This window comes from Suncus etruscus, chromosome 15 (genome assembly GCF_024139225.1).
Source record: "Suncus etruscus isolate mSunEtr1 chromosome 15, mSunEtr1.pri.cur, whole genome shotgun sequence".
In the NCBI taxonomy this organism is placed as follows: Eukaryota; Metazoa; Chordata; class Mammalia; order Eulipotyphla; family Soricidae; genus Suncus; species Suncus etruscus.
In genome coordinates this window covers 65,771,026-65,783,919 of record NC_064862.1, presented here as the reverse complement: position 1 = coordinate 65,783,919, position 12,894 = coordinate 65,771,026, and the positions used below count along the sequence as shown (strand labels likewise).

The 12,894-nt window shown below is 47.0% G+C and overlaps 1 protein-coding gene across 2 annotated transcripts in view; it reads right to left on the bottom strand.

Moving 5' to 3' along the window:
• Positions 1 to 10,550, bottom strand: part of METTL9 (methyltransferase like 9) — a 55,335-nt gene extending 44,785 nt beyond the window's left edge. Inside the window, exon 1 of one of the 2 annotated variants that reach the window (XM_049789542.1) lies at positions 10,311 to 10,550. In XM_049789542.1, coding sequence (XP_049645499.1) covers positions 10,311 to 10,481 — 171 coding nt within the window. In that variant the 5' untranslated portion in view covers positions 10,482 to 10,550. The remainder of the gene's footprint in view (positions 1 to 10,310) is intronic. The other variant, XM_049789541.1, reaches the window with a different exon arrangement.
• Between the last annotated feature and the right edge of the window lie 2,344 nt (positions 10,551 to 12,894).

Sequence of the window (12,894 nt, the reverse complement as noted above, 5' to 3'; positions counted from 1 at the left end):
CCAGCAGTGCTCCTGGCTCTGTGCTCAGAAATCGCCCCTGGCAGGCACAGGGGACCATATGGGATGCCGGGATACAAACCACCATGTGTCCTGTGTTGGTCACGTGCAAGGCAAACACATTACCACTGTGCTATTGCTCCAGACCCAAAGCTTTCATTTTTAAACAAGCTTTTTAACAGTTGGTTGATTTAGCTTCCAAAAATTAAGTGATTGAAAATTTTTTTTTTTTTTTTTTGGTTTTTGGGCCACACCCGGCTTTGCTCAGGGATTACTCCTGGCTATCTGCTCAGAAATAGCTCCTGGCAGGCACAGGGGACCATTCGAACCAACCACCTTTGGTCCTGGATGGGCTGCTTGCAAGGCAAACGCCGCTGTGCTATCTCTCCGGGCCCTTTTTTTTTTTTTTTGTGATTGAAAATTTTAAATTTTAAAATCTCTCTTAAAATTCAAATTCAAACACAAATGTAATGAAATTAACTACACTGCTTCACAACAGCCTGATGTGGACACCTGTACCTTCCCAGAGCCTAGATAGCTTGTCCACTCTGCAGTCACAGCCACACCTGGGACAGGCTCTAGCAGCCCGTAAGAGATCCCACTCAACCTGTTTTCTTTTTCTGGAATCCTCCTTTCCCCCATGGCTGTCTCATGGAGTATTTGCTCCATTCTCTGCATTTCCGACCCCTCCCTTCATTCTTCACCTCTCCCTGATTAAAACCTCAGCCTAAATATTTCTCAAGTATGTTTCTCCCTTAAACTTCCAGGCCAGAGTGGGGAGCATGTTCTCCCATCCCATTCCAATACAACTCAAATCTCCTAAGACACATTGATATTTCTGGAAATAGGAAAAGTATATGGAGTTAAGAGGTCGCTATGAAAAAAAAAAATCATAGGAGCTATCTTACATGTAGCCAGAAAGCTCCCTAAGGCCTGGCGCAATAGGTGACCAGCAATGACTTACTGTTAAACACCACAGGCAATCTGACAAAATTTGAAGTTTCTAGCAGAATCCAGAGGAACATTAGGATAGCCACGGATGTAGCTGTAAACTGAGATTCTGTCCATTTCTAAAACGCCACGGTTTTTGCAAGGCCTTACTTAAACCCAATGCTGCAAACAGTGGTGAAAGTTACACACCAAGCACAAATTGCATTACCAGAAACACGCTAAGAGGAAGATCGTGAGAGCCCCAACCTTGTACAGGCACCAGACCGAGTGTTCTGCATTTCATTTACCACCTCATAACTTCTGCATCAAGGGGAAGCCCGGGGGGGTCCCCGAGCTGTTCCAGCTGGTTCCAGTTCCTTGTGGAAGTGCCTGCTGTACTATTACAGGAGTCCCTTTCAGTGATGCTCTAGTCACTCCTGAGTATCTACTTTAAGTTCGTACAATTCAAATGTCACTGGGTATGTTGGGCGGGGGGGTGGGGGGGGAGAATCTGATATATATAGGCCAGGGTTTCTCAATCAGTACTACTGAAACCTGGGAATGATAATCCTTTCTTACAGGGACTATCCTATACTCTGTATCATCAGTAGTAGCATCCCTAGCCTCTACCCATTAGGACGGGCAGTACTGCCCCCAAGTGTGACAACAAATGTTTCATGGGGTCAAAATTACCACTGCTTGCCTGAAAACGCCGATTAATTTACCCAGAAAATGTCACTTTTAATTCTGAAGGTGTCTAGCTGCCCCACCTTAACCATGGACGAAGAAAAATAAAAAAATCAACGCACTGGTCTCCACAAAAATGTTCGTGGCAGTGGGGATAAGTGGTGCGAAACAAAGCAGTGGGATCATCACTCTGGACTAGACCTTCATTCAGCTCCTTAAAAGTATAGTTGTCTTGGGGCCAGAGCCATAGCATAGCGGTAAGGTGTTTGCCTTGCACATGGCCAACAAAGGACAGACCCTGGTTTGAATCTGGGCATCCCATATGGTCCCCGAGCCTGCCAAGAGTGACTTCTGAGTGTAGAACCAGGTGTAATCCCTGAGTGTTGCCAGGTGTAACTCAAAAAAAAAAAAAAAAAATGTGTAGTTGTCTTGCTGTAAGATGCTGTCTAGAGGAGAAATCAGTATGGAGTCCCTGGAATTAGCTCTATCCAGACAACCCAGCTGAAATAAAATGTTGTGATGAGCTCAAGCATTGAAGACTGCATTTTTAAACAAGTGAGCTCTTTAAACACAGGCTCCACAGAGACAAAGATGCAAGGCAAGAATCCAGTCTCCTGCTTGTGAAAGCTTCACATTGGAAGGAATTGCTGTTGTGCCAACTCCACAGCAGGGTGGGCTGTCTCCTGGGTAGAAGACCACAATGCATCTTACGCACATTGTCATTTGAGAGGTTGGAGCTAAAGTAAGGCACTTGCCTTCACGTGGCCAACCTCGTTCAATCCCTAGTATCCCATATGGTTCCCAGAGCACCACCACTAGACTAGGTGTGATTCTGAAGTGCAGAGCCAGGAGTAGCCCCTGAGCATCATCAGGCATGACTAAGAAATCAAGTAATATAAATAAAATTCAGCTGAATGTTATTCAATCTGAATAGGAAATCTTTTATAAAAAGAGCTTTAACCAATCAGAATGCCCATGCAGAATCTTCTGATGCCATATAAAAGTAGGAGTAAAACCTAAATATACCACCTTTCCCAAAATTTCAATAAATAACATTGTTCTCCCCTACTTCCAACAAGATTGAAAAGACATCATAATTAGTCAACCAATAAGCTGCCACATCAGGTAGATCTGAGTCTAAATGTATATCTGACAACTTCATCAAAACAATAAAGTATTAGCTCATGTCTTAAAAACTTCAGTAAGTTCACACACCGTTCCAAATAATATATAACCTTGATGGATGATTCATTCCTTCAGAGCTAAAAAGTACTTTTTCTTTAAAATTATATTTACTTGAGGCTGGAGTGATAGCACAGCAGTAGGGCATTTGCCTTGCATGCTACCGACCTAGGATAGTCCCCTATGCCTGCCAGAAGTGATTTCTGAGCACAGAACCAGGAGTAACCCAAGTGGTGCCAGGTGTGGTCCACCCCCCAAAAAGAACTATATTTATTTATCAAACAAATTACAAATTTGTTTGTATACAAATTAACAGTTTGTAATAAATTCTTTTTGGAGTTCCTCAAATAGCCAAACGTGGTATTAAAACCTGTTGTTTCACTATACACAGACCTCTGCATTTTAGCAGAATTCGTAAGTTATTTAAAAAAATTTCTGGGGCCCGGAGAGATAGCACAGCGGTGTTTGCCTTGCAAGCAGCCGATCCAGGACCAAAGGTGGTTGGTTCAAATCCCGGTGTCCCATATGGTCCGCCGTGCCTGCCAGGAGCTATTTCTGAGCAGACAGCCAGGAGTAACCCCTGAGCACCGCGGGTGTGGCCCAAAAACCAAAAAAAAAAAAAAAAAAAAAAAAAAAATTTCTGGTTTTGGGGCTGGAGAGATAGCATGGAGGTAAGGCGTTTGCCTTTCATGCAGGAGGTCATCAGTTCGAATCCCAGCGTCCCATATGGTCCCCCCATGCCTGCCAGGAGCAATTTCTGAGCATAAAGCCAGGAGTAACCCCTGAGCACTACCGGGTGTGACTCAAAAAAACTACAAAAAAAAAAATATTTCTGGTTTTATATAATAGAAAGGAGGGAGGGAGGAAGAAAGAGAAAAAGAAAGAGGGAGGAAGGAAGGAAGGAAGGAAGGAAGGAAGGAAGGAAGGAAGGAAGGAAGGAAGGAAGGAAGGACGGAAGGAAGGAAGGAAGGAAGAGGGGGAGGAAGAAAGGAAGGGAGGGAGGCAGGGAGGGTAAGGAAGGAAAGAAGGAAGGAAGGGAGGGAGGGAGGGAGGGAGAGAGGAAGGAAGGAAGGAAGGAAGGAAGGAAGGAAGGAAGGAAGGAAGGAAGGAAGGAAGGAAGGAAGGAAGGAAGGAAGGAAGGAAGGAAGGAAGGAAAAGAAAGAAAATCCAAAAGTGGGTACAGAGAGATAGCACAGCGGTAGGGCATTTGCCTTGCATGCAGCTAACCCAAGATGGACCTGACATCCCATATGGTCCCCTGAGACTGCCAGGAGCAATTTCTAAGCATGGCGGGGTGTGGTCCAAAAACAAGAGAAAGAGAGAAAGAAAAAGATGATAGAGATAGACAGATGATAGATAAACAGTAAGTCAGTTTGGGTCTTTGTCCCCTGCTACTGGCTCCTATAATCCTTAATCTCCAGAATGATTTAAGTACCTTTTCTTAAAAAAAAAAAAAAAAAAAAAAAGATGGAGGATGAGGAGGGATACAGACCTATTTTCAGGGTAAGGACCTTGTCAACAGAAGACCAAATTACCAGAGACAGGATTGGTTGTGTGCTTTGCATGCCAATGACCACAGTTCCATCCCAAATACCACCGAAGGTCCTCCAGTACTGCCAGAAGTTAGCCACAACCACTTACTGGGTGTGGTTCAAATTCCCTTCCACCCCCCCCACACCCCCACACACACACATTCACAAAAAAAGAACCAGTTATTGGGATTAGAAGGTGGGACCTTCCCAACTTCCAACAGCTGAGAGCTGGGAACTCAGGAAGGGTCCAGCCCAAGATTCAATGACTGAATTTGAGGAGGAACAAGAAAGTTCAGTGCCTCCCTTCCTCCCCTTTGACTATACCTGTGTTGTCATCTTTCTAAGAAACAAATAAACCCAAATGAAAGGTTTTTCCAGTGTTTATTGTGAGTGGTTCTAACATCCTCTAATCTAGAAGTGGCACGTTGTGGGAATCCTAGAATGTGTAGACAAAGCAGCAGGTTAAGTCTGTTTATCTGGGAATTAGGGCTGCCCTTCTTCTATTACTGAGCCTATAAGTCTCTGCAGAGCCTAGAGTTAATTCCATTTGGGGGTCACAGTAAACCAGAACTGAAGGACACCCAGTTAGCAATTAAGAAAGGCACCATAGGTGCCAGGGACCAGCCCAGAAGCACAGGGTCAGAGCAGGCACACTGTGGAGGATTATAATCCTTTGTTCCCGAAACATAGGTGAGACTTCTTATTTCCAACATTAAATTTGTCCCATGTAGTTGTCCTGTCTTTTCTAACACACACACACACACACACAGACTAAACTAACACTTCTGCATATGGCTTATAATAACCTTCATGTCTATACAGAGGTCCATTGGTGCAAAGCACTATTTCACAGCCCTTCAGTAAACATAAGGTTTGGGGAAGAACACAGGGAACTCAACCATAAGAAAAGCCCAGCCTTGAAACTAGGCAGACCTGGGCTCAAAACCCAACTCTGTCATCACTTAACTGTGCTTCTGAGTAAATTTCATCTCTCCCAGCTTCAGTTTTCATCAGCGCAGCAGCGGCGGCACCCTACCACCAACAGCTCTTAGGAGGACTAAAATGGCTGCTGATCTATTTAAAGTGCTGGGCACTAAATAGAACATCGATAACTTCATTCCTTCTTCCCCCTCCTGGGCCAGGTCCTCAAATGCTGGTCAAAGAACTGCAGTCCAAGGGAAGTCTAAAACCCATGCTGGAGGTCTGGGCACCCAGCCATTCTCAAAAGAAATGAGTAACCAAAGACCTGAGGCATTCAGTGCCACTACAAACTGGAAAGTCTCCACAGATGAGGTCCATGAACACACCAAGCCTGACAACACTGAATACTGGCTTTTGACTAGCAGCTCAAAACCACATTCCAGGTTCAATGCAGTCACTGTCAGCTCAGACACTTCATCACTAATACCTTCTTGCACATAGTCACAGGACAGAATAGCCATGTCACTCATTTCTCATGTCACTCATGTCACTCATTTCCAACACCACAACCTGAGATTTGAACATGCAGAGTGATAAGGCACCCACAGATCCAATGCAAGAAAATTAGGCAAATTAAATGCTTTCAACATTATCTGCCCATAAGTACATCCTCCCACATGCTTCATATACCCTCCAGATTATTTACAATGCCTAAGCCAATTAATCACTATATTTAGTGATTGTTGATGAGAAACGAGTCTGTGCCTGCGTCATATATGCTTAGTCGAATTCTATTAGATTATTTTTGATGTGTTGTTGGTTGAATCCCAGGATGCTGAACCAATGGAGAAGGAGAAACTATTTTTAACAAAATTTCCAAAGTTCTAAACAAAAGTGCCTTGAAGTTACTAGGATCTCTGAGGATACCTTCAATGTGGAACATAAAGGCCCCCAATAGATGAGAGAAGTTCTGATGTTCCCTGAAATGGAAGCTAATACCTGGGGGTTTCAGCACAGGCCATAAGGAAAGAATCTCTTCGGTATTCAACTGCAGAGGCCTCCAAACTCTTTGCAAGACAGTTCAGAAGAGGACACAGATTCATCAGCATCCGTCTGAATAGCTGGCAGACGGCTCTGAGATCTTTTAACTCACGCCTGATTTCAGTCTGCCACCAGAGTCAACTGGGTATGAGGGACAGGAAACAATCTGTGTTTTAGTACAACCTTTGACCAAAAGCTGTGAGGTCCAAGTATTTTTTTCAATTGGAAAAATAAAATTTTTAACTTCTATCTTGAATTCATCACTGTGGCCTGGCACAGATCAGATTGAATTTCACTAAGGAAGGTGGAAGAAAACAAGTCGATACATTTATCTTGCAATTTGAATTGCTTGCAATTTGAAGTTTATACCTTAAGAACTCCAGACAGGGAATATTACCTGTATATTCTGAAAACCCCAGTCATCTGGACAAACTGCCTGGGTCTTCTTCAAGAGAGCTCTGAAACTCCCTTTCATTGCAAGCTGGGAAATGACTGTTCTTTACCAGAAACCAAGTTAAGGGGCCTCAGGGCCCTTTCAAGTTTCATAGCTCTATAATAGCTGCATTAACACTAAGTGCTAGATGCAATGCATCAAAAAGACAAAGTTTATGGTGATGTTGTTACTGTTTTTTTTTTCTTTTCTCTTAAGGCTGTCAATAGTGAAAGCTTCACGATGCCTGGATCTATTTCTCCCTTTAATTGCCCAAGGAGAAACCTCTGAGTAAGAATATGCCATTGATTAAGAAAACTGGACATCTTCTCATGGGAAAACTTTTTCTTGTAATGGGCAAACAGTAAATACTTCAGGCTAGCACAGGTGACGTGGCAGCTAACCCCATAGTTTGGAAGCCCACACAGATAAACCAAACGTAGTAACTATTTCACAGGCCCGGAGATATAGCACAGCAGCGTTTGCCTTGCAAGCAGCCGATCCAGGACCAAAGGTGGTTGGTTCGAATCCTGGTGTCCCACATGGTCCCCCATGCCTGCCAGGAGCTATTTCTGAGCAGACAGCCAGGAGTGACCCCTGAGCATCGCCGGGTGAGGCCCAAAAACAAAAACAAAAACAAAAAAAAAGTAACTGTTTCATGGCATTTTTTGCTCACTAAAATTTAAAGATCATTCAGACATATTCACTTATTAATAAAAGTTTGTGACCATTTAAAAATGTAAAGTTCCTTTCATTTCCATACAAAGAGCAAAAGAGCCTAATTTGGCCCACACACCAGCTCCCTGCACCAAGAGGCCCTTCGTTCCAGCTTGCCCAAAGCGAAATATAATCCCAGTGTTGAAGCGAGCACATACCCACACAAACCAAGTTATTCAAATGGGACTGCTACTACAGTTCTAGAGCTGTTTTAGCAAAAAAAAGGAGCCTGGCATTTCCAGGCATCAGTAACTAGCAATTTTTAATGAATAAACATAGCCCAAGATCCTTCTTTAAACCATAGAATCCTCCACCAGGATTTCTTAATAAAATAACCATAAGGAAAACTTGTGCTAAGTATGGCTCAATCAAATCCGTAACACTACTTTCATGCAACTCCAAAAGAACCAGATGTGGCTGGCTGTGGAACCCACAAACCCAAATGAACACCAGAAGACGCTGTATGAAACTATTAATCTTAAGGGGAAAATACTGTTACAGACTTCGGTTACTTTAGCACCAGAGTTTATAAGGCTGAATACTGGAATATACAGCAAGTAACAAATAATCAACTTGACTTTCAATTCCACTTTATTGTGTAGGTTCTAATAAGTCTCCTTTGTTCATTTTCATCTTTATTCATGTGCAACTACTGTTCATAACGTACATGTATCATCTCAAAATAATGCCTACATTCACTATCCTAAGGAAGAGTCCTTCTCCCCCTACATAATTAGCAAACACCAGTTTAATCTTTGCCTTGGAGATATTATCTACCCCTAAGTAAAGTACCCTCTCTCAACCGATACTCCGAAAGCTATGTCCAAGGCTACAATTCTCCCAAAAATCCAGAAAAATCATATTATTTAAACTGTTTTAATGTCTAGTTCTTTTATAAACATTGAAAACATAAGTGAGGCAACAGCAGTAATCACATTATAATAAATACGTACAAAGTGACTCAGTCCTAATTCCACATCTCTGCCAATAAGCCTTTTCCTGATCCTACCAAAGACCCTATTTCTACCAACTGCTGAAAATAAAGTCACTATTTCCTATCATTATCCCTGTTCCATAAGGTCATATTCTGGTCACTGTCCAGTAACATCACCGATACTAATGACTCGTGTATTCCATAGCAATAAATGTGGTCTTACAACTTAAGATCCCCTAATTGTGTATATACTCATCAATACAGAACACTTCCTCTATTCAACAGCTGCAGATTTACAATAGGATTTATTACCTTTTAAAAAGCAAGTACAGGTCCGCAATCAATTGTCCCTAAATAATAAAATATTGCATTTCTGAAAAAAATGCTTTATCGCCGCAATTTTTCACTTTCATTATTACAACACATGCTCTGCACCTGGCTGGACCTTCAGAGAAGCTGCTATCGAGTCAGAAAGTGCTAAAGGAGAAATCCCTGAAAAGAATGAAAGCTGGGGGACAAGATGGGGGGATTGGGTCCTGGACGCAGAAAAAGCAAAGTGCACTCTAAATGCTATTTCCAACCAACCCCCTGGCAGGGGGTAAAAGCCCCTTTGCACTAAGCCCAACTGATCAGCAAACAACATTTCGTTCAGTCGGCCTCTCGTGCAGAGCACCAAGACACAGTCCTCTAACATGGAACACGGTGTAAATCAAAGTTATGTCGCTCTGATTCGAGGCCGGCCGATGCAGAAGGGCGACGGTCACTGGGGCCAGGTACTAGAGTCCCCATCTCCTCTTAGAGGCTAGGCGGGTGACTCTATCTGGGGGCCTGCCTCGTCTGCGGGTGCTACAACAGGGTCTGTGGTGCACTAAACGGTGCAAGGGGCCTGAGGACCTAGACTGCTTCCTATTTGCAAGTTGGACCAACAGCTCGTTCTCCCTCCTGGGGCGCCCAGCAGACTTCTCCAAGTGCACCAAACTAAGCTCCTGACACTACCTAAGTGGTGACATCATCACCCCTCCAGAACCCCATGGGTCATTCCAAAGAATCTGGACTGCTAGTTCTTTTAACACACACACACACACACACACACACACACACACACACACACACACACACACGACTCCAGAACCCCAAGGATCATTCCAAAGAATCTTGATGCTAGTTCTTTTTAACACACACACACACACACACACACACACACACACACACACACACACACACACACACAGACGACTCCAGAACCCCAAGGATCATTCCAAAGAATCTTGATGCTAGTTCTTTTTAACACACACACACACACACAATCAAACCCCTTTCCCAAGAGCCAGCATCATCTCCCCTCCGAGCACGTCAGGGATCTAAAGGAGGGGTGCTGGTAAGAGTCCTGAAGGCAGATGATAGGAGCGGGGGTGGGGGGGACCTGTCAACCACCTTGTTGAGGCGCTCCAGCCATCTGTCCCCCTCCAAAGCTGCCTGCAAAGAGTTGCCTGCACGCTTCCATTGCTTTCTATGTTTATTGGGAAGCTTCCATCCCAACCCCAACCCCAACCCCCAAAACACAAGGTGGGCTGGGGTGGGCTGTCTTTTCGTGTCTATTCTGGGGCCCGAGGATCGATCTCAGGAGGGTGTCCAGCCCGAGCTCCGAAAAGAGGCGCCGGGGGCTTGCTCGCGGGGGACCCCAAAGTTGCCGGGCCCGGGGGAACAATGCGGGCCCGCCGAGGAGAGGGGGAAGGGGAGCGCGCCCGGGAACAAAAGGCGGCGCGGGGTGTTGGGGAGCGAGGCCGGGGGCTGCGGGGGAAAGTTTGGGGGGCCGGGCCGCAATGCACAAAGGCCGGGCCGAGCGCGGGAAGAGCAGGCCGGGCAGGGCAGGGCAGAGCCGGGCAGAGCCGGGTCGGGCCGGGCCGGGCCGCCACGCCCCCGCCGCCCGGGCCCGTACCTGGTGGTTCTCCTTCCTGCCGCCCGCGGCCGCCGCCGGCCCGCCGGGCCCGCTCGTCATGTTCACGTAGAGGGATCGGCTGAGCGGGCTCCGCAGCGTCCACATCCTCCGCGCCAGCCGCACGGACGCCAGGCCCAGGCACAGCCACAGCCAGCCCGCCAGCAGCCTCATCGGGCGCCCAGGCCGCTCGTCCGGTCGCCGCCCGCGCCGGGCCGAGGACGAGGACGCGCCGCCGCCGCCGCTGTCGCCGCCGCCGCCGCCCGGGCTCGAGCCATCGCGCCCGCCTCGCCTCGCCCGCCTCGCCCGCCTCGCCCGCCTCGCCTCCACTCGCCCAGCCAGCCACAGCCCCGTCCGGGCCCAGGCGGGGTGGGAGGAGCGGCCGGCGCGCGGCCTTCCCGCCTTCCCCCCGGCCTGCCTGGCCGCGCGCGGAACTCTAGCGCCGCCGCGGGGCCCGTTTCCAGCCGGAGCGCTTTTCCGGGCGGCGGGGAGAGGCGGGGCGGCGCGCGCTCGCGGCGGGGACGCGCGCGGCCCGGGAGGCGGGACAAAGCCAGCGCGCAGCCGCAGTGGGCGCGTCTCCGGCTTCCGGCTCGGCCGGCACCGGCTCTCGCTAGATATGTCATGGCGGAGGTTTGCAAGCTTGGCACGGCGCAGCTCTGCGTGGCTCGTCCTCGGAGGGTCCTCATCCCTCATCCTCATCCATCTAGTTGTGCAAATGAACCCGACGGGCCAGGAGGCCCTGATTTAGCATCTTTTTTGTTTTCCCTCAAGGCCCTTGAGCCAGGCCTTGCTTCCCAGGGCCGACGCCCACCCAGCTCTGCAGCTTGCAAAGCAGACAGGCATCTGGTTCGGAAGGAGACCTCCACCAACTACTCCCCTTTCTTCCCACCAGCGGCTTGTCTGTCTGCTCGGCCAGCAGCTAGGGCGTCTGCAAGAACAGTTGGCCATGTATAGGCGACTCAGGCCAAGAATGAAGATCCCGATTAGACGGGGGGCCCAGCCTGTTGTTTTCCCTGAACTAGCAGGGAAGTTGGATGCCCACGAGCGTCCGTCTACACCCGGATGTTTCTTTGATCATTTATAGCTCCAAGAGAGAGAGAGAGACGTTTGCAAGTGTTTCCAAACTGAAGGGCCCCCACAGTGTTCCTGTGTCTGCAGCTCTTCCTGCTGTGACCCGAACTGCTCTGCTACTTAGGAGAAACACAAGGGTCCTGGAGTTCCTCTCGCTTTTAACACTAGTCTGGATTGTGGGAGAAAATGTTTCACTTTTTTTTTTTAATCGAATTGGAAATAAGGGTGTTGATTGTGTTAGAAACAAAAGAAACTTTCCCCTTGATTCCATATTGCACTTGGCAGAAGATAGGTTCATTTATGAAACTAGGGTAGAGACCCGTTGACAAGGAACAAAATATTTCCTTATGCACTTTTTTTTTTTTTTTTGGTGTGGCTTTCCAAGCTCTGACTGGAGGTGGAGGACGATGGGGGGTGGGGCTGGGGTGCATTCTTGGCCAGAAGGTTCAATGTTAGAATCCTGTTCTGCAGGTGATACTGGAAACCACTAGGGCAACCCCAGGTGTTTCTAGAGATCCTCAAAGCCACCATCTGGAAGTGTGGCCTTGCATTGCCCAGGATGGTCCTGGGAGTTTCTGCCCATACATTCACCTCACCTCTCATCAGTATATCCTGGTCCCTGGTCCCCTTTCCCATATTTCCATCAACATAAGATTCAGATTGTCACCTTTCCCCTGCAAGGGCATCTTCTTGCCTGAAGTTGCATAAGTTATAATAGAATCAAAAGTAATGGGGGGAAGGGTAGACTTCTCGCTAGGGGAGTCCCCCCACAAACACAAAATATACATGAAGGATGACAAAATAAAACATGGAAAATGAATGCATGCATGCGTGCATAGTGGGGCAGGAAAGAGAGAGAGAGAGTGCTTGGTGCTTTCTCTGTCTGATATTCTCTCTTTTTTTTTTTTTCCTTTCTGTCTAATATTCTCACTGCTGGCTTCCTGCCAAAATTTTCCCAAGTAGCTGGCTCTTCACTAGTCCAAATGTGAACTGGTCCTAGCCCGTCTGAATGATGGCAGCAAGTCGAGAATGTTTAGTTTGGTTGCAATGTCACGTTTCACCCCTTCTCCTACCAGCAGGGTCAGTGAGAAAGCAGCTTTGTGCCAAAGGAAGCCTTTTGGGTCTCTTCTGTGGGTGGGGAGGAGAAGCAAGTTTTCCAGAACACATAAAAAAAAACTATTTCTGGAGACAAAGACGACAGAAAGACATGCCCCTGCTAAAGGAAGCCTGATGGACTGTAGGTTATCAAGCAGCAAAGCAGAATCCAGAACCTAGCAAGAAACAAGTGAAGGGTTGCTGCAGTCTCAAGACCCTGGGGCCAGGTCACTGCAGTTCTGCTGGAAAACCCATTTCATATCTTAACAGCCGAACTGGAGGGGTTGGGGATCGCTAAAACACTTAAAAACTGAGTCATCACCAAATTCTCAACATAAGTAATATGGACACTTAGCAAGTCCAGGAAGAAACCCAAGCCCAGCGCGAGCCCACAATTTGCCGACAGGTAACAGCAAAGTCA